The 22202-nt window shown below is 49.9% G+C and overlaps 1 protein-coding gene across 4 annotated transcripts in view; it reads right to left on the bottom strand.

Moving 5' to 3' along the window:
- Nucleotides 1-22202, bottom strand: part of Dlgap4 (DLG associated protein 4) — a 40422-nt gene that overhangs the window by 15114 nt on the left and 3106 nt on the right. For all 4 annotated transcript variants that reach the window (XM_021195124.2, XM_021195122.1, XM_029535818.1 and 1 more), the window contains exon 2: nt 909-1270. Coding sequence is in view for 3 of the 4 variants with exons in the window: in XM_021195122.1 (XP_021050781.1) it covers nt 909-1270 (362 nt within the window). In the remaining variant the exon portion in view is untranslated. The remainder of the gene's footprint in view (nt 1-908; nt 1271-22202) is intronic.

The following is a 22202-nucleotide window of genomic DNA, read 5'->3' as shown; positions in this document are numbered from 1 at the left end:
ACCACACCCACCAGATTCTCCCCTACCTTTCCTCTGGTTTGGAAGTGCTCCACCTCCCCGCCCCTGCCCTGCCCTCACCTTCGTCCACTACAGCCGGCCTTGCCTCCCTCACTGCCTCCTACTGCAGTCTGGAGGTCCAGCCGCGCACATAGCAGAGGGCTTTCTGGGTTTAGACCAAGTCTTGAAAACTGTGAGGCTGAGCCCAAGTTTGCCTCCCTCAGCTATCAGAGGACAGACACCTAGTACTGGGACCTGGGAGGTAATGGAGGAGAAGCCGGGCACCACAGAGATAAATAAATACGCACTGGGTTTAGCTTTGAGATGGGATGTGGGACTTGGGGCTTGGACCTGCCATCACACTCTGTTAGCCATGGGTCTGGTGCTTCAAGTGACCTACCTGTCCCCAAGGCCTGAGTGGGCTCTGGGTCAAGTTCCCCTTGAAAACCCCATGGCTCAAGGGCCCTGGTCCCAGGCTTCTAGCCCATCAGCGTCTATGCTCCACGATGCTCCCGCTGCCAAGCGGGGCCATGGTTTCCGTACCGAGCTGACCTTGGATTAGAGAACTGTTAAGCCAGCCCCACCTCCCACGAGTTGTCTGGCAGGGCAAAGGATGGAGTGGACAGACAGACAGTAGACAGTAAACAGTGTACAGGAGCTTGCTGGCTGAGTGTAACTACATTCACTGGGACAACCCACTGGAGGATGTCCAGCTATGGACCTGCAGCATGGGCAGCTGGACACACGAGTGTGGCTGCAGGAGAATTTGGTTTAGCCACTTGGGGCAGATGCACCAGAATAGACAGACAAAAACATCTCTTCCCGGGAGACCTAGTGAGCCTCCACTAGATGTAATTACACGCAGGCCGGTGCACAGAGTAGACAGAAGACAGTGCAAAAGGGACCCCTACTTGTATTCCTATCGATGACAGTTTCCTTTTGGGGATGGCCTCGGAATGGGACTCAGAGCTCGTCAGTGTCCCTTGTTCACTCTTCAGAGCTGCATGCTTAGGGGGTGGCTCAGGAGCTTCAGGGCCTGGGGTAATTCCACCCCGTGTCACACTGGGTGGCCGGGTACTGCTGTCCAGGCTGTCTGATGAGTTGCTCAAGCCCGACTGGCTCGTCACTTCGCTCTTGTGGTCTTGACTGTCCAGGTAGGTATCCTGAGCAGACTCGGTGCTGCTCTGAACGGTGACCGAGATGAACGGCTTCGATGTGGTACGTGGAGGGACCGGTGGTGGGGTCTTCTTATATGCCACTAGGCATGATGAACCTGTAGAAGGGTGAGAGAGCAAAGCGAAGGTGATGCCTCTAACTCCTCAAGGTCTCTCCTGGGCTGCAGCCCTGTCCGACCTCAGCTAGAGGACTGTGAAGCAAGAGAACCAGAGTCATACCCAGTAATGACCAGTACAGGCACACAGGTCCTGTCCACCCTCGACTAGGCCTGATGTGCTGAGGAAGCTGAGTTAATTACAGGTGCTCTCTACAAGGCTGTGGAAAAGCCTGACCGATGTCAGGAGGAGGAGGCAGTAACAAGAGGAAGAACTTATCGTGGCCTCCCCAGGGTCACTCTGCGACCCCTTGGGTCCTATAGCTTCTTAACCTTTTTGCTTCCTTCTCTCCTCATTTCCTCTATGTGTACATTCTGCTCCATCTGGCCAACACAATACACTCTTTGCCGTTCTCCACCCACACTCCTCCTACAAAGACCCCTCCACCAGCCTGCTGCCCACTGCTGCACACGACTCCCCCAGGCCTGGTCCTTCTCTCTGTGCCTGCTAAGTTTCAGGAAAACAGGCACTGCCACAGCTCTGAGTCACCTGGGCTCACATGCAGCAGGACATACATCAGCACAGTGAGTGCTGCTTCTCAGGCTGCACTGTCTGGAAGCAACAGTTCTCCCAGCAGCACTGGATCTGAACAAGGACCTTTCTCAGTCCCATCTCTCTAAGTGTCCTCTCCTATGACGGCACAGCAAAGCAAGTCCCTCCCCAGGTCTGGGGTGCCCTCGCCTACAGAGACCCAAGCAAGCTCCAACCTGCCAGCAGGGGGCTACTCATCATAAAGATGATACCCACTCTGTGACAGTCCACAAGACAAGGTCCAGTGTCACAGAGGCTGGACAAGGGACACAGTACAAAGTTCCCTATCTGCTAGCAGAGCATCATTACACAGCCTGATGGAATGGCTATGAGAAAGTGACATAGTCAAACCACCTTGCAAAAGGATTGACATTGTCTTAAAAAACTAGACATGCAATTATCATAGAACCCAGCAAGAATAATCAGGCAAGTAGCACACAGAAACAAACATGCAGGTACAGGCAACTCTATCTGCAAACCCGGAGACTGAAAGCAAGAAGCAGAGTGGCTGAATGGAGGCACACCTCTACTGTGGAGTGCTACTAGGGAGTGAGAAGAAATGAATGGAGCCACGTGACGACTTGAAAGACTCTCAGGTCATTGTGTCTACTGGATACAGCAATTCCCCAGACAGTGAATGAGCCTATTTATATTATATTCTTGAAATGACTGGATTGTCAGAAATGAAAACAGAGCAGGAACCACCAGGGCTGAGGGCATGCTTGGGGAGAAGATGAATGGGGATAGCAGTAAGACAAAAGGGACCTACTGATGAGGCGATGGGACTGCTCTGTGTCTTTGTGACCATGGCACCACTAGAGGGACTTGCATATAAGAAATCTGCACTCGGGGCTGGAGAGACGGCTCAGCGGTTAGAGCACTGTCTGCTCTTCCAGAGGTCCTGAGTTCAAATCCCAGCAACCACATGGTGGCTCACAACCATCTATAATGGGATCTGACACCCTCTTCTGGTGTGTCTGAAGAGAGCGACGGTGTACTCATATACATAAAATAAATAAATCTTGAGGAGGAGGAGGAGAAAAAGGAGAAGGAGAAGGAGAAGGAGAAGAAGAAGAAATAATAATAATAATAATAATAATAATAATAATAATAATAATAATTTGCACTCGCTGACCACACACAAGCATGTGCACACAAACAAGGAAATCCCACTGTGATGCTCTTCTACAGTTTGTTAAGATTCCTGGAAACTGGGCAATACAGATTACCTTCTGTGTAACTTCTTGCACTGCATATAAACTTGCAACCAAATAAGTCAAGCCTGATGACAGGTGGTACAGCAGAAGCTGTCAAAGGTCAGCCTGTTCGGTGGAGGTGATGGACCAGGGGTGGGGTGGGGGTGGGGGTGGGGGGTGGGTTCCAGCCAGGAGTTCTCATTTCCCACTCCCAAACTTCAGGCCTTTGGAGGAAACACCCATGTACACACCATGCAGTCTTTGTCGCTAAGTTAAGGGAGAACACTGAGGACTGAGGATGTGGGAGACAGACACATCTCTGGGCTAGAAGAAAGACTAGGAGGTGGCGAGGGCTCAAGTCATTAAAAAAAGAAAGAAAAGAAGAAAAGACCTTCCAATCTCTTCTGCCCTCCCCAGGGTACAAGGAAGGGCAGGCTCTGTTACACAGGCTGACAGACTAAATCTGGGTCATACTTGGAGCCATGCTTAGCAGCTCTGTGGTGCTGCCAGGAGGGTATAGCAACCATACCTACTTTACAGATGGGTACCTGCAGCTCAAAAAGGCTACAGAGTGTGCCTAGAGTTCTCAGTGCTCAGTGGCAACCACATTTGCTGGACTGCACCCTGCACTTTCCTGCCTCCCTCACAGGTCCTGGGCCCTCCCAGCTGGGCACAGCTGCAGGTGTTTGAGGCCCCACTGCTGGGATCTGAGGCCACAGGCAGATGCACTCTCAAGCCCAGATCCTACTGCTGGGGTAGGAAGGCTCTAGACTGACAGCAGAGACACCTGGCTTTGGGGGCAGGAGTTAGCTTTCTGAGTTTTCCAGTGCCCTCATCTATCCAGAGCTTCCATCTGGCAACTGCATACCATTTTCACCCAGCCCCTGGCAAATCCAAAGTGCACCCATCCACACAAACTCTTTGGACAGTGTGACTGACGGTTAAGGTCCCTGCTTGGATCTCTACTACTTATATGAAGTTATCCTAGTCTGGTAAGGGTCCTGCAGCCAGGGGCAGCATGAACCAGATAAGCGCAAGTTCACACCTGCTCTGTCCAGTCGCCCTGAAGAAAATGATGACATAGGCTGTATCACATAAGCCAGGCTCTGTGTGGCCAGAGCATGGAATTCCTACTAGCATGGAGGAAAGAGGGAGTTAGACCACATCTGTAATCCCCAGATACTCGGCCTGAGACCAGCATGGGGAGAGGGGATTCCGCACAAGATGAACACACAGGACAATTAGTAAAGCCAGTACCCCCAGAGCCCAGCAGGCAGGGCTGACTTACCGAAGGTTCTGGGAATGGGAATGTCTAGCCTAAAAGTCCAAAGGAAGCAGGTTTCAGTGGGGATAGACAGGGTGAGGAGAGGCACAATGAAGGCAGCTCTAATGTGCTCAAAACAGTAGGAAAGAACCCGCCTTTTAAGGGGTGAGAGCAAGTCAGAGCCAGAAAAGGTCCTTGTCCTCATCTGTGTGATGGGCAGATACTGGCTAAGTCAGTATGGTAGTTACAAAGACGTGGTTTCTCTCAGGAGACAAGGTGACTACCATGGCCAGGGTCAGGGTCAGGCTGAAGTACACAGAGGCCTGATCCTGGCCTTAGAGGGACAATGAATGTCTGAGAGGCTGGCGGAAGGCAGTAAGGGCTGAATAGACAGGAAGAGGAAGCTTATCTTGGATTCTTTGTCTCTGGAATACAGGTCACAGCTAAATACAGGCTAAGACCAGCAGGGAGAACTTGGGGCTCCCTAGCGGGAGGTAACCCTCTGCTGGGCCCTGACCTGACACAGGACCCGAGTGTGAACGCAGGCTAGGACCTGACCTTTGCTGCTGCTAGCACCTCACTGGCGACCCCTCCCACCTCAGCTCCTTCCTCTTCTCTTGTCACCTAGGATTACAGCACCTTTCTCACTGATAAGGATTCACTTGTCACTTGCGACAGGCAGAGGCAGTAGTGGGAACTTGGATTTGGCACAGGCTCAGGATAAGGAGTCAAGCACTGAAGGCTGCCAATAAACAACTGGTGAGTGAGAAAATGAGCCTCATTACTGCTGTCTAAAACCTTTCAACGTCCAGAAACCACCATCACTTGTTTAGGTGCAGTGTATGTACCAGTAATCCCAGAACCTGTTTCAGTTCAGAGACTCCACAAGTTTTATGGCAGCCTGCTGACACAGTGAGTTCCAGGCCAGTCAGGCTCAGAGTGACACCCTCTCTCTTTGTGGGTACCAATACTTGCCATGTAAGCATGAAGACTGAATTCAAATCTCCAGCACTCCCATGAAAGCTGGGTGTGCCTATACTCCTGTTACCTGCAGGGCTGAGGGAGGGAAGGGACAGGAGGGTTGAAGGGGCTCTCACTGAGCCTCTACCCAGATTGACAGTGTGGCTCAGTAGGTAAAGGTGCTTACAGCTACTATCTGAGAACTCAATCCCAGGGATCCACGTGGTGGGAGAGAACTAACTCCACAGGCTGTCCTGACTTCCACACGTACATTCTAGTGCGTGTGTGCACACTAGTGAATAAGAGATTTGGAGAACAAAAGCAAGGCAGTTTAGCAGGCTAAGAAACCCCACTTTCATAGAAGCAAGGAGAAGAACAGGACAGGATGCCTGACGCCTTCCTCTGCTCTCTACACCCACCACACGCCAACTTGACTCAACACATTATCATCAGGTTCTAAGCACCCCCCTGGTTCAGGGCCCTTTTTGGTCAGAACTAACCTTTCTCTTCAGCTCCCACTCTTCCCACTGCTGCCTCCTCCAAACACAGCACACATTCCAGTGCTGTTACAAATGTGCCGATTCCAGGTGGAACCTGCCCCTATCCTCCCTCGCACTTGCTGTCCTATCAGCTCCTGTCTCCGCCCTCTGCCCTGCACCTGGAGCACTCAGGGCTGGAGTTGTGTCTGAGAGTAATCATCATGGCCCTTGTGCGCTGGTAGTCCACTGCCTCGCCTAGACTCAGGGTGCAGGGGGCACCAGTTGTCAAGTCAACTTCAGAGGGAAGTCAACAGCCTGAACACCTACCATGGTAGAACTGAGCAGCGTAGCTCTGCTTTCTTGGGACTGACAGTAGCCTCCCTGCCCTTGGAGATGCTGTATGTGCCATGGGGTATAACCCCTTGTGTCTAACATCTAACCTTAGTCCATTACTGGAAAGTTCTGGCTTTCCCTGAGGAGGCTGGGTGTAAACACTCCTTCGTGTAACTGCCCCAGTTAAGCCTTGTACTTACTTTCAAAGACCGTGAGAGAAGAGCCTGCTGAACCACAGCATAATGACTCATCAGTACACCAGAAACATGCTTGCCCACCACCACTTAGCCATGCAGGCCCCTCATGCCAAGGCAAAAGCCTATCTGCAACACAGAATCAATGTATCCAGCATCCTTGACTTGACGTGCAGCATGCAAATAAATCCTCATTTCTTTGAAGTAGGTGACTAGTATATTTCACTTCTGCTTTATGCTTCAAGATTTTATCCAGCAGGTACAGCTTGGTGGTGCCTGCCTATGACTTACCATATGGAAAGTAAAGGTAAGAGGAACAACATAGGAAGTTCAAAGTCAGCTAGGGTTATAATGAGACTTTCAAAAAAACCAAAACATTAAAAGATTTTCTCGCCGGGCGTGGTGGCGCACGCCTTTAATCCCAGCACTTGGGAGGCAGAGGCAGGCGGATTTCTGAGTTCGAGGCCAGCCTGGTCTACAAAGTGAGTTCCAGGACAGCCAGGGCTACACAGAGAAACCCTGTCTTGAAAAACCAAAAAAAAAAAAAAAAAAAAAAAAGATTGTGTACTGTCTGGCTGAGAGATATGACAAGAGGCTTAGAGGAACCCTATATTCCCATAGGAGTCAGGGTTTGCTATTCAGTGATCTTGAGAACATAATTACCATGAGCTATAAAAATTGCTTCTGCTATGTGGTAGCTGACTGAATCCTCAACATAGTCCACAACATAAGACAGGGCATGTTTATTATCGCCCTATTTCACAGAGGGACATATACAGAAATGCAGAGCCAGGAGTGCCATCCCTTACACTCCTCACCACTCCCTGAGGGTCATATAGAGGCCACAGCTCTGACCACCCACAAAAGGGTTCCTTCTGAAAGACACAGACTTTGGGTGGAAGGCTAGACCCACTGGCAAGGAACAAAGCATGACAGGGCAAGGCACAACAAGACAGCGCTGAGCAGGGCACAGCTTGTCAAAATATTAGGTGGTGAAGAACTAGGAGAGAGGCCAAGAAAAATAGAGGGTAGCCTCCTCTGTGCAGGGACATCAACTTCCCAGGGCACATGGGAACCGCCTGGCTGTCCACAGATCCCCTTGTGAAATCCCCCAGGGCTGGGATGTAGTCAGAGGACTTTACAGCACCCCAGACTACTATCTCAACAGCCCAGTGCACTTGGCAGCACCACAGGGAAGTCCAAGGCCATCTTAGGTGGCGTGAGCTCACGATGAATCTGAATCCTCCCTCTCTCACATCAGCCTTGCCCTCCCAGAGAAGTCATCCTACCCACTCTAGAAGCCTGGGGACTTCCCTTCCCCCAGCAGCAAAAACCACTGTCCTGCCAGGCAGTGGCGGGAATACGCCTTTAATCCCAGCACTTGGGAGGCAGAGGCAGGCGGATTTCTGAGGCCAGCTGGGTCTACAGGGTGAGTTCCAGGACAGCCAGGGCTATACAGAGAAACCCTGTCTCGGATAAAACAAACAAACAAAAACAAACCAAAAACAAAACAACAACAAAAACCCATTGTCCTTCTAGAACCAAAGCTCCCCTTCTGAGCCCTGCTTCTCTCCCACCACCTACCCAAGTTCCCACCTCCTGCTCTACCCTTGGCCTCACTCACCCTGTAGACCCAGACCTCACTCACTCCCAGCCCTTGACCAGGGACCCCCAGCAAAGTAAATTGTCTTCCAAACACATTTCCTCCACAGCACTTCCTGAGGGCCAGCACTTCACCCTCACTCATACCCTCCAGCTCCCCTCAGCGCGAGCGCTAGCACAGTGACTGCTCTATGCACCAGGATATGTTCATCACTGCCCCTTCAGCAGTCTAGTTCCCAAGCTGTAGTAATTAACCATAAATGCCCTACTGTGTACCAAAGCTAGAAACACAAGAAACAGATACTAGTGAGACAGTTATGAGAAACCAGAACTCCAGTCCAGCACCAACCTTGGATATGTAACAGCCTGCCCCACCTGGTAAGATACTGGGGTGGGGTGGGGAGCTGATGCAGAAAATAAGTCCTGGCTTTTCAAATATTGGCTTATGTCAAATATGTCAACCTTGCTTCTAATTTCCCAGGAGTCCTACTTACAAAGTACTATTTGAAAATAGTCTCAGAAAACTACCTCACTTGTAGAGTGCTGATGTCAAACTGGTGACAGGTCACAAAACCCAGGCTTTTCTTAAACTGTCACAGGCTCTGAAGCCAGTGTGCAAAGCCAGACACTGCCAGGCCCTGTACACCTTGACTGCTGGGTTCTCTGCATCCTTCTGAATGACCAAGTGCATCCCAGAATAGATGCAGTGTTAACGGGCTCATTCACGGTGCCTGGAGTGACAGGTGCTGTATCGAGTAACAGAGGCAGGAGCCAGAACCCTGGGCAGCTGGGGGAGGATGAGAGGAATGCAGGGCTGAATGGGCAACACCAGGAGTTCACTCCAGGTCAGCAGCCTGGGGATGGAGGCACAGGAAGCTCTGAGAGGCCCTCCTTAGAACCTGCATGGTGATCCCAAGTGATACAGCTACAGAAGAAAACAGCCATATCTCAGCCTTCACTGCCAGAGGAAGGCCCAGACCTGGGAAAGCTGGAGATGAGCAGGGAAGGCACTGACTTCCAAACCTGGTAACTTGAGTTCAATCCTCGGAGTCCAGCTTGTAGGAGGAGAGAACTAACTTAACTCCTGGAAGTTATTTGCATAAAACACACACACACACACACACACACACACACACACACACACACACACACACACACTTGAAAAAGAAAGTCATAGTAGCTTCATGTAGTGGCTCACACCTGCAATCCCAACATTGGCGAGTCCTGCTGTCACTTCTGATGTGGCCCTGTAGGCCCAGAGACCCACGGAGCAGAATCTGAGGGAGGTGCTGTGGAGGGCAGGAGACAGAGGTGAAGGAGCAAGCACTGCTTACATGTCTCTCTCTGATGCCCAAAGGTCACACGGTATAAGGTCCTTAAACTCCCCAGCATAGGAGTCTGTCAGAGAAGAGATGGTAGTTCCCCTACCCTCATGAGATCTATTCCACCATACAGGGTCCTAAGTGAAAACTGTCTGGATGTCAGGCATCCCTGACCAGGCCCAACTCACTGTGGCAGATAAATGGTAACTGGGGATCTGTCACTATAATGGCTCCAGGGGCCCACCCAGCTCTCAGGCCCAGGCTTTCCAGAAACTCTTCTGGCCAGAGGCCAGAGATTTGGCCTGGGGCAGAGGTGAAAGAAGGGTTACATTCTCTGAGGGCCAGGCTGAAGGTTCAGTCCCTGTTGGTGGGCCCACAGACATCTGCAGCCCACACGGCCTGACTGTTCTTTGGCATCCCTTCACCTCTCTCCAACACATTATTTTTGCCAAATCACAATAGTTATGCCTTCAGGTCCTTGGGCAATGCCCTTCTCTGGGGAGGACATTCATTCTCAGGGTTCTCTTCGTCTCCCCAGGTTTCACCCAGGCTCCAATCTGGGCCAGCATCCCTGGCTGGGTGGTCACAGGTCTTTGCTGCCATTCTAGTTTTGCTGGCCTGCTTGCTTACTGCATTGTTCCTTCAGATCCTGAGCTGCCTGTAGATGGAAACCTGTGGTTTGCATGCCTCTGGCTCCATCCCAGGCCCAGAAACACAGGTAAGCAGAATCTGAGAGAAGTGCATGGTGGGCAGACAGAGGTGCAGGAACAAACAAGTGTCACCTCCATGTCTTCCCTCACAAGTGTCATAGCCTCTCTTGCCTGAGCTCCCTTCCCAGCACCTCTGAAATCACAGCATGGTGACATTTGGGATGATAGCTTTCAAAAAATACAGGGTGAAGCCTTTAAACTAAATCTCATAATCTGACCCCAAGATGGTTTTCACCATTTTCCTTTTATATTGCTAAGGAAACCGAGGCTCAGAGAGGTTGAGGAATTTGTTCAGCATTACACAGCAAGACATGTTCTATCTGCTAAGTACAAGGTCCATGGTGTTTGTTCTACAAGACCCAACTTCATGGCATCTGGTCTCTGTAGTAGTAAACATACCAGCTTGTCGGCAAAACTGACACATCCCACAGGGGCTAGGATAAGTAAGGTTGCCCTCCCCTCCAACAGCGAGCGGTTGGCAGAGTGCTTTCACACCCAAGCCGCACCCCAGGGACACTGAGAGAAGGCAGATGGTACCTGGACAGCTTCTGCCCGTCTAGGAGGTGCTCTGCCAACACTGTCCCTAGGCTTCTGGCTGTCCTGCTAGACTCTTCCACTCTCACAAAGAGACCTGTGACATCACTTGCCTCTTCAACAGTCCCTTCCCCTCCTAGGACTGCCACCTATGTGGAAAAACAGGAGAATGCCCAAGTTGGGGATGCTACATCCAGGGGGACTGGTGTTTTCATGTGTCAAGAAGGACCCAAAAGCTGTGTCCCTGCACAGTGGGAAGACCAAGACTGATGCTGCCTGTCTTGGGTCCAATACGAAGAACGACTTCCAAGCATAGGATCTGCTGTCCCTTGAGACGACAATCACTGTGGAAATAATTTCGGATCTACTCCATGACGGTGACATCACCTTTGATCTCCTACAGAACCTGTCCCCTGCACCCTATCCTCTATCTAACAGCACCAACCCAGGAGCTCCTAAGGCAATAGTCCACAAGCAGTAAAACAGCTCATTGCTCCTCAGCCCAGGTTTTTTGTTTTTTGTTTTTTTTTTTTTAAAAAAAAAAAAAAAAAGGCCAATAAAAAAAATGCTGGAAAGACATTTCACAGAACATGCATGGCTGGGTTTTAGCCAAATTTGCAGTTGTATGGTACAAAACTTAGGCAAGTCATCTTACTTAGTCTCCACCACTTCCATAAAGTAGAAACCAGGAGCCCTGATTACTTTGCATGTAACACATCTGGACACTGAGTTAAATTCTTAAGGATGAAAAGAGAAATCCACTATCTTGTCTCAGTAATTCTGGGAAGTGCTGTCTCTTCCCAAAGGAAGCCTTGACTAAGAAAAAGGGACAGACATGGCTCGGATCCTACTGCCAGTGACAAGTGAAAAGTCCTTAACCCTGATTCTACTTCCACAAGGGGTGGGGCTTGCTGGGCTTCCCATGAACTCTGGGGAGGGCAGTCTCACAGGACAGCAGCAGTCCTTTACCAGTACTGCTGGAGCTCAGCCACACACACAAATAGCTCTGTAGGATACAAGAAGATTTAGTCACCATCACAGGAGCTAATTATTCACAGACACCCCTCCAGCCCCCACTTTTCAAATATCTCCATCTTAAAATGGGCTCCTGGATGAGGCAGCCAGTCTGGTCAGCTCAGACAGAGATGGCAGGGCAGTGGGCGAGGGCAGCAGGAGTGGGTCACATGCAGTTTCACTTTGGGATGATGAGGTGCTCTGGAGATGGACGCAGGGAGGCTTGTGGAACAATAAAGATATTTAATGTCCTTGGGCTAGGCAGTCAGTTTAATAATTTCTGAGGAATGGGCTAATGGGCAGAATACTGGGGTTTGTTCCTACCACTAGCTGCACTCAGCAGTTACCACATCCACCGCACACCCACAAGTCAGAGAAATACAGATCTAAAGCTCTAGGCCTGAGTCTGTAATTCAGCTCATTACTTTCCTTCTTCTTCCTCTGTTGACTTTGGAGATGGAGGTCTTATTCAGTCTCCCAGCCACTGCCTCCCCGGTGCTGGGCTGAGAAGGATGAATGTCCTCACACATACCTCCACCTGCATGAGATGCGCTATGAACAGGTGTTGGTGTGTAATATGCAATATGCCTCTCTTTCCAGAAATTTAGCAAACAGAAAAATGAATTCAAATAGGAGATAAAGGTTGGAGGTGCACATGGGTGTGATGTTTCTATTAGCATCACGGGACTCTCAGAAGCAGCTAGACAGCAATGTGTAGAGAGATTAAAACAAAACTTCAAAACAGAGCTACTTGTGATTTAGGAAACAGAAAAAAGTTATCCTGACCACCTCACTGCTGTAACACAACTGCTTTTTAAAAAGGCATTTCTTTGTGTGTGGCCATGCCAGGGGAGATCAGAAATCAACTCTCTGGAGTTGGCCCTCCTTTACTTTTTTGTTTGTTTGTTTGTTTGTTTTTTGAGACAGGGTTTCTCTGTATAGCTCTCGCTGTCCTGGAACTCACTTTGTAGACCAGGTTGGCCTCAAACTCAGAAATTCGCCTGCCTCTGCCTCCAGAGTGCTGGATTAAAGGCGTGTGCCACCATGCCCAGCTCCTCCTTCACTTTTAAGGGGATTCCAGAAATGAAACTCAGGTCATAAGGCTTGACAGTACCCTTATCCACCGAGCCAGCTTGCCAGCCTCCATAATTATTCTTTTACCTAAACATTTAATATATTCATTTGGGGATGGCAACTTTGCCAGGAAAAAGAGAAAAGAAGGAAGGAGGGAGGGAGGGAGAGAAGGAGGGAGGAAGGAAAAGAAAGGAAGAAAAGCAGAAGCAAGAAACATTATTGTTTCTTAAACAAAAGCAGTGTGGTTAGACAGAAAGTGCAATGAATCAGGACTTCAACTCCCAACTGAGCTGTGTGATTCTGAGCAAGCCACCTCTGTTCCTTCATCACTGAAAGCAGCTTCGGCCTCCCTCAGCAATAGGACACTATAATGTGTGTAGTGCATTAAAAAGGCAAAGCGAAATTGGTTATCCTTGCCAACAACGGCCCAGCTTTGAGAAAATCTGAAATAGAGTACTATGCCATGTTGGCTAAAACTGGTGTCCATCACTACAGTGGCAATAATATTGAACTGGGTACAGAGTGTGGCAAATACTACAGAGTATGCACACTGGCTATCATTGACCCGGGTGATTCTGATATTATTAGAAGCATGCCAGAACAGACTGGTAAGAGGTAAACAGTTTTCCTTTAATAAAACTTTGCCAGAGCTCCTTTTGAAAAAAAAAAGAAAAAAAGAAAGTTAACAATAATTTGGGACTACTGAAGAAATGTTTGTGACTTATGAAAAACAGTAGATGAATTTGTAATTTTTTTAAAGGTAGGGTCTCAGTGTGTAACTGTGACTAGCCTAGGGCTTACTATGTAAATCACATTGGCCTTAAACTTGAAAGCCCCCCCCACACCCCCACTCATCTGGAGTGCTGGGATCATAGGAACACAATTCCACTCCTAGGCTGGAAGCTCTCAGACTTACTGTAAAATAAGATAACCTGTCTTTTCATTATTGTAGTAGTGACACTTCAAAAAAGGTGCACACCTCAGGGTTAACCAGAGTCACTCTCCCATCTAAATGTGTCCAGCCCTTCTGGAAATTAGCAAATACAGCCCCCAGGGTCTGAATTGGAGCTGCTCCCCATCCACTCTACTTCCAGTGATGTCCTCCAAGCCTCCCACGTAGGTCCCTCTCTTCACTTGTCAGTCTCCTCCTGCCTCTTCACACAATCACATGGTATCTCATCTATCTGTTACCTGCTTGGACAGAGCCTCCAAGCTGGAAGCCAGCTGGTTCTCTGTCTTCCCTGCCTCTTTGCTCAGCCTCTGGTACTCAGTACATGACTGTCTGCAAAGTAGAGTGAAGGAAAGAAAGGTTCAGGAGGGGGAGCTGAGGGCTAACCAACCTCCTCTTGGACTGCTCCCACTCTATCATGTGCGCTCTCTGCTTTGAGGATGCTGTTGGGTAAACTGTAGTTTAATCCTATTTCTACTGGGTGCTGTCAGACAAGCCCCACCCCTAGTCCCTCCTGCCTTGGCACAGGTGGCAGACACCTCCTGACTGTGACCACACCCCTGTGCAGAGCAAGAGCCACGTCATGAAGCGTGGGAAGCTTGGGAAAGCAGAAGGTTCCAGGAGAGTCTGGAACTATCCAATCTGCTTCCAACATATGCATAACAGGCTCTCAGTCACAGCTCACAGAAAACTGCCCAGAAGAGCACTCTGTGGAGACAAGGCCCTGCTCTCAATGCCAGGAAATACCTGTGCAGGGCAGATCTCTCCAGCTCAGCCAATCCCGACTCTGGAAAGGCTGCCCTTGCCTCTCTCCTGTTTACTTGAGTCTACCAATTGTGGGGGAACTAAAGGCCTTCTCCTTGGGTCCTTCAGATCCCCAACAGAGCCTTGTACTAGTAACAGGCAGCTAATGGCTGCCCGCTAAGTAGCCCACAGTCCAGTTCCACCTCTGGGGATTGGGTTGGGTAGGGTGGGGGGATGGAGTCAGAGCACTTTGAGTCTCTCTCCCAGGTAATAGTATAGCCTCTGCACTGGGGCTCCTTAAACACCACTCTTATCGTCAGGGTGACCCACTATCTTTGTATACCTGAGAGCTCTAGGAGACAGGATTCCAGAAGTTTGATTCCGAGTACTGCTCTGCACTGCAGGTCTGTCTGAACCGAGGGGGTATGGGCTCATCACTGTGCCACTTCTCTATGGTACAGGGCTGTAGCATGGTGATACGCACTATCAGTGTAGCCCTTCAGAGGACTTCCTGATGCCTCTGCTCAGCAGCCATCCTTAGGGAGTAGAGTTCATTCATCCCAGAAAACTGAGTGTTAAGCTATTCTTGGTACTTTTCAGAAACCTAAATCCATACCACTCACTGCAGAACAGAGAGGGCAGGGCCCACCCCTGCAGAGAACAGACAGACACCCTGCACACTTCTGAGCAGGGAGACCTAGCCCGAAGCTGAAGCTACCTATCATCGTAAAGAGGTGAGAAGCCACATGAAGATGAACTGAACAGAGCAAAGGGCTCTCAGGCAAGCTCAGTACTCAGAAGAAACCGCTTCAAGGCAGAGGCCGGTGCTTGGTCTTACCTTTAGGGAATGTGAGCAGCTCTGTGAAAGCTGAATTCGGAGGCCCTGGTTTCTTTCCCAGGCCCAGTTCTGTTCAGCCCAGCCCCGAAGAATGGGGTGTTTAAAAGGCAGTAGATTTCCACCTGGGGGGCCTGATGCTGGGACCACACCCGGCTGAACCAGGGAAGCTGTCCTACTGGCCCACTCCCAGACTGCCTAGCCAGGGCGCCACCATCTACTGCCTGGCGCCTCTCCCCACTGGGCCCCACCCACCAGCCAGACCTCTGGAACCCAGGTGGGACCCTTCAGGGATGAGGAGTACCATACCATTCTAGTGAGGTCTGTGGGCCCCCAGACCCCTCCCCTGTCAGGCAGGGTTTGAAGCGGCTGCTTCCTGCTTTGATGTTGGGGTTTTAAACCCAAAGTGAAACTAAAAAGACCGAGGGAAAGCCCTCAGCTCCCGCCCCTTAAGGGTATAAGAGTCTCTAGGTCTGTCTTCCTAACTATCAAATGTGGAAGAAGCTCTACTTCCTCAGATTGGGGGGCGAAGGGTGGAGATGGGGATGGGGTTGAAAAGGAGCTGCAGAGATGACCTATCTGGGGACCCACCTCAGAGGTGGCACAAAGACAGCCTTGTGGTCTCCCTGACTACCTCTCCCTCGTCTGTTATCTGAGCTCCTTTGTTCCACTGTACAGTGGAGATCCCAGCAACCTGGGGCAGAATAGATTCAGGAAGCTCTGCATAGTCTGGCCCTGTAGCACAGAAGGAAAACACCAGCACGGGCTGCTCTGAAGCAGTTGGGTGGTAGGCTGGCCAGCTGTTTGCTGAGCCTAACTGCAGCCCAACTGGGGCTAGCCCCTACTTCAGACCCTCTGACATCCCCAAAGGCCGGGACTGCTGCACTCTCAGCCATTTTACTGTATTCCCTACTGGCTGTTTTGCCAGATCTTCCCAGTAACCAGGGAACAAGTGAAAAGCAGGGGGTAGGGGCCTGGGTACAGTAACCAAGCCTGTAAGGGGAAGTGTTTGAAGGAGCTTATGTGCCCTGATGTTGCCAAGCAAGTAGAGGACACAGGGAGACACAAGATTTCTGCTGGGCAGGGGAAAGGCTTCTTCCTGGGACCAATGTGACAAGTAGTTCCCAAGGAACCCATAACAGAGACTGCCAGCCCTCCCTCCCTCCCTCCCTCCCTCCCTCCCCAGCCTCCTAGTTACTTCCTTGTTTCCCTCCTTCCTTCTGGCCTAGTGATAGGCAACTCCTTGGGTGCGGGCAGCTGAGTGACAATGGCCAATTCCTTCCTCTCTCTGGGCCGTACTCCACGGTAAAACTGTGCAGGACTAGAAGAGTGGAGGTTAGCTGTTGTGCAACATGGTCTCATTATATAACCCTGGTTGTCCTAGAACTCACTATGTAGACCAGGCTGGCCTCCAGAGATCTACTTGCCTCTGTTTCCTGAGTGCCAGCATTAAAGGTATGCACCATTAAAGAAAGCAAGAGTGGTTGGTTGGTTTGTTTGTTTCTTTCTTTCTTTTCTTTCTTTTTTTTTTTTTGGCTTTTTCAAGACAGGGTTTCTCTGTATAGCCCTGACTGTCCTGGAACTCACTTTGTAGACCAGGCTGGCCTTGAACTCAGAAATTCACCTGCCTCTGCCTCCGGAGTGCTGGAATTAAAGGCGTGTGCCACCACGCCCGGCTAAGAGTGGTTTCTTGAAAAACAAAAAAGAAAGAAAAGAAAAAGAATGTGTACACGAGTGGAGTACTTTACAAATGTGAACACTGCTAGCCAGGCGTGGTGGTGTCTACTTGTAATTTGAGTGCTTGAAAGCCTAACATGGAAGGGTTAGGAGTTCAAGGGCTAGCCTCAGCTGCATTTAGCAAGATTTTATCTACAAAAAAAGAAAAGAAAAAAGAAAAAAAATGTGTGTTTACAATGAAAAATATGGCAATTTGGAAATATCTGGGAAAAAATGTAAGTGTATAGAGTCTCGGAAACAGCTACTTGACTTTTAGGAAATTTCTATAGTTACAACTGCATGTAGTTACTTGGGGCTCTGGCATGTGATGGGGTGGTGAGAAGAGTGTGTATCAAGGTAGACTTCAAGAACAAACTTGGCCTGGAAGCACAGGAAGGCTCTGGAGAGAGGGATGCTGAACTTGTAGAGCTAGAAGAAGAGAGCTCTACCCAGGAGGGGTTGGGGAAGTGAAGTCAGGCCTGCCGGAGACAGCACGGCGGTTTCACTCACCTTGTGTTTGTAACGAGTTCCTCTCCCCCCCAGGGTTGGTCTCTACTCATGGGAATTGAGGGAGTGGGCTACAGTGCTTCCTGGACTTGGTACCCTAGGCCCAGCCTTTATCTCATCTCATTTAATATTTAAGGATGCAGGAAGGGTCCCAGCTCTGCACATGGCCACAGGGCTTCACACCTGTGCAGACTGTAATCAAATATTTGGAGGTTGAAGTCAGATCAAGAACTTAGGGAGCGCACTCGGTCTTTGGGTGACTTCCCTCTAATGAGCACTAGCAGATGGCCTTCTGGGAGACATCCTTCCTCACTGTCCCATTAATAATTTAGAAAACCTTTTATCTTTTCTTTTCTTTTTTGAAGATTAGTTTGCAGAAACTTGCACCTTGACTGGCCTTACTTTAATGTTACAGGCTCAGGGTTCACAGGCTGCAACTCTGGATCCCTTGGTTCAAGTCAGAGGGGTCTTCAGTGACAATGCCTAGGGGAGCAGTTCTGAGGTGGGTCCTACTATATTCTGACGCTGCTATACTCTAGAATTTAAGTCTCCAAGGAAGCTCTGCCTGCCAGTGTAGCCCTGGGGCCGGCTCACGGCCAGACACACAGGAACACCCGATAGAAACTTGCTGAATAAATGAATGAGCAGCTCAGAGTCACCTTGGAGTGGAATGAGCACACATGAGCTCTGAAAGTTCCTGTGACAGCACCTGACAAATGGCAATCTAGTAAACTATGACACCTCAAAGGGACAGCACAGTCTAAGTGAGGTTTCCCAGGCTGTCTCTGTTCCAGAGAACTGTGAAAAACCTCTTTAAACAACCTCTGTTAAGATTCTGGGAAGAAGCCAAGAGGTGGTAGAGCATGCCTTTAATCCCAACACTCAGGAGGCAGAGGTGGGTGGATCGCTGTGAATTCGAAGCCAGCCTGGTCTACAGAGTGAATTCCTAGATAGCCAAGGCTATGCAAAAAGAAACCATCTTGAAAAAAAAAAGGTGTGAAAAGCATGGCTGCCGTCATACCCAGCACGCAGTTGGCACATGGATGTTAACTAAGTGTTTACTGGTGACAAAGAAAGGGTTACAGGGTTGGGGTTGCATGGTGGTTTGTTTTGCCTTATGAGCAAGTTCAATGCCAGAGGTAGGTGGGGTGGGGATGCTGACACCAAGGTGACAACGACAAGTGGAGACCTCTGGCTAGGTCATCGACCTTCTGGCTACATGCCAGGAACCAATACTGATGCTTTCTACAGTGGACATTTGATAAGTACCAATCTCTCCTACTTGAAGCCTAGGAGTTTGGACCTGGGCTCTAGCATCGGCGGTTCTGTGTGAAGTACCTTATGACTAGTCTCCTCATAGCTTCTGAGTGGCTGGCTCCTCTGGCTGGGATTTCCAATGGACTTGGACATGGAACCCCCCTGTAGCAGAGCTCTGGAGGCTTCTAAACGGTGTAAGCATCCTCTAACTTTATGGAGATTCTAAGCCAGTACCCAACCCCACATTAAGGAATGTCAGAAAGCAGTTTTGTGGCAATTCTTCTTTTCTTTTGTTAAATAAAAGGTTTCACTCTGGCTGACCTGGAAGTTACTCTGCAGAGCAAGCTGGTCTTTCACAAAACTGAGCTCTGTGACTACTGTGCCCCTTGTTCAAGGGGCAAGAAGCTCAGATCCTTTGGCCCCTTAAGGCACAGATTTCCTTTCTAAGCAGCAGGGCTGAACTGTGGGAAGAGCCAAGGCTTGAAGTCTGCCAAGCCTGAGCTGGAGCCACACTTCCCTTATCTGTAGGACGGGGTTTGATAAGTCCACCTGCCTCTGGCTTGATGCACAGATTTCATGAGGCTGTCTATGGAGGCACTGGCTCAGAGCCTGCCCGAAGCAGGTGCACAAGGAGCATGCTCAGAGCGGCACTTCCTTCTCCGAATCCGAAGCACAGGAACTGGGTCTCTGCTCTGCTCTCCTCGGTAGCACAGCCTCTGTTATCCTATCCTTCCACAGGCCCCACCTAACCTCTCCCTCCGGCTCTTCCTGGGTTCAGCAGAGCCTCCTCCCTGCCGTCATTTTTACCCATTCCTAGTTGATTCCTAGCCCGAATCAACATCTTCAAAGGGTCCCCCAGTTGTGTTATCCTAGTCTCCTGGCTCTGTACCACCCAGGACTCCTCAAGGCAGCTGTACTCAGTGATGTTCAATGCTACCCACAACTGCCTGGTCCCTCTCAGACTTTCCAGTCAGAGCCCTGAGGCGTCAGCAGATCCAGCAAGCACACTCAGCTCTCCAAACTCACACTTAACTTCCAACCCCACCCTCTGCCTTGAGCAAGTCATTCTCTCTAGAATGCCAACCCCACCCTCTGCCCCCTCAAAGGGCTCTTACTGCTCTCACGGGCTTGCTCACACTCCCTTCTTCCTCCTCAGACAATGCCTCTCCTCAGCAGGCACTTAATTACAGACTGTCACACAGTCTCTCATAATTGTAGGCCTTGTCTCTCAGCAGACCCAAGTTCCCGGAGCCGAGGACTTGTCTGTCTGTTTTCACTCCAAGGGAGCCAGCCCAGGCAGAGAGGGCAGGGCCCTGGAAAGGGAGGGTTTCCCAACACCCAAGTCAGCTCCCAGCTCATCCTAGTCAAACCACTTGGGAGCACTTTGGTCATCTTCAAATGAGACCAGCCACTGAAGGGGTGAAAGAGGTCTGGGGGAGATTTAGCCATGGCTCTCTGTCAGCCTTGTTCTGGGATCCTAGTCTTTCTTACTCCCCAAGCTTGCTTCTTTACTAAGTTACAACAAACAACTATTTAGCTCTGGATTCAGTTTTATTGCCTTTAAAGCAGCCTTGGCTTCCAGAAATGGATGGGGAGGAAAGCAGCGAATTCCACCCCAGGCTGAGTGAGGGAAGGCAGCCGCAGTCAGTCCTGGGAGACCTGGGAACCTGACTGGCCTTCACACTGCACATCTCTCTCATCCACCTCATCAAATTGCTAACTGGAGTCCACTGTTACTCAGGCGTTCCACTCCACAGCCATTAGCCTAGCCTGGTCTGGCCTGCCCTGATAGTGCCTGCTGCTAAGGAGGGCTCAGCTGGGAAAGGTGACATGATGCTACAAATAACCAGGCTTGCCCAAAACAAGGCTGACAGTAGTATATCACTTCTCAAGGGAGCACCCAACGTAGGCAGGCATTGCCATCCTACTCTGGCAGGAAGAAAGCCAAAGCACAGAAAACGGTCCAGGATCAGGGAACAGGAATAAGTAGTCTATCACTAAGTGTGGGCTTTTCGCAGAGTGCTGCCAACAGGCTCGCAGCTTCACTCCTTGACAGGACTCACTCCTGCCCCAGACCTGACAAAAGAGGATCTTTGTGGACTGAGCTCAGGAAACTGAAATTTGTAAACATGAAGAATCAAAATGTTACAAATGAGGAAGCACAGGAAGGTGAAGTGGACCAGCTAGTCACACTTCAGGCAAGTATATGAACCCAGAACTGAGCTTACAGATGGGGCCAGCACTTCATGGACAGTGCATTTGCCAGTGTAGACAAGCTCAGGGAGTAGCGGTTTGTACCACAGAGGGAACAGCAAGACACACGTATTGGCTTAGCTAGGCAGGAGCTTCTCAGTGTGGAGCCCTGGGGAGTGACGATTCAGAGCCACCACTGTAGCCTTCTGCCAAGAGCCAGGAGATAGTTTCCCAAGTCCACCGGAGCTTCTGGGAGGAAAACATTTGGGCATGTGGCATCTCCATCAGGCAGTGGCCCTCAGGGAGTGTCTGGTTGCTACTCTGGATGAAAAGCCAGGGAAGGTGATGACTCAAGTTTCCGCCCCACCTCAAGCCTTTAAATGTGAGATGAGCTCAGAGGCTGGGGAAATGTCAAACAAACCCAACCAGAACAGGTGCCAGAACAGGCACTGAGTGACAGGCTACCAGGCAGAAGCAGCAACCTTTGAAGTAATGCTGCGGGCAAAGGAAGCAGAGAGACCTGAGGATGCCCAGACACTGTCATGCTGCCAGACCCAGAGTAGGCCCATGTCCCTCTGTGGGCCCCTACATCTTACAGTTAACTGAAACAGGGAGAACCTCAATGGCTTCTGACTGTTGTGAGGTGCAACAGTCAGGAAAATGATGGTGAATTACCTGATGCCTCACAAGGCCCTGGAGATACCACGTCTATTACCACTGCTTACACACAGTTCCAGGTACATTCCTACATCCCGTTACCTGAACCCCAACCACAAGGGTGAGGGAAGAGGCTGGTGCTGTCTTGTTCCCACAAAGAAAAATCTGACCAGATATTATGAGGAGGGAAAAGCTCACATTTATTGAGGGCCTACTGTAAACAGGTTTTTATTTACATATGCATAATCTTATTTGTCTCCACAATCCTATGGTATAAATGATTTTTCAGAGTCCAGATGAGGAAACTATAGGTCAAAGAAAGCATAGGCATTGAATGACAAGACTGATCAGAACCAAGTATGAATAGCCTTAAAACCCACAATATTCTGCACCTGTATATGAGCCTGATCACATCTGGTATGCTGACTCAGCTCAAATACTGTCTCTTCCTGGAAGCCTTCCCAGCCCACATAGGCCCTCTCCCATAAAAGCCTCCAGCTGTCCTGAGTGTCCAGCTGACAGCACTCAGCACATTACCATCCTCACTCTGATCAGGCACACTTTTAAATGGTAGGGCACAGGGATGCACACGTGGCTCGAGAATTTCAAATGTCAGCTACAAAGACCCAAGACATAGATACATCTGACACCCCCATTCTTCAGAAGGAAAAGAAGAGCTTCACCAGGAGACCAGCTGTCACACGGCAGTTTAGCACCAGAACTGGGGACAAAACCTTGGCATTTTGCCTTGAAACTTAATAAAATAAAATAAAAAGACTCTATCTTTTTTTTTTTTTTTTTTT

This window comes from Mus pahari, chromosome 3 (genome assembly GCF_900095145.1).
Source record: "Mus pahari chromosome 3, PAHARI_EIJ_v1.1, whole genome shotgun sequence".
Classification (NCBI taxonomy): domain Eukaryota; kingdom Metazoa; phylum Chordata; class Mammalia; order Rodentia; family Muridae; genus Mus; species Mus pahari.
Note: the sequence above shows the minus strand (reverse complement) of the source record. Positions and strands in the feature narration are given on the sequence as shown.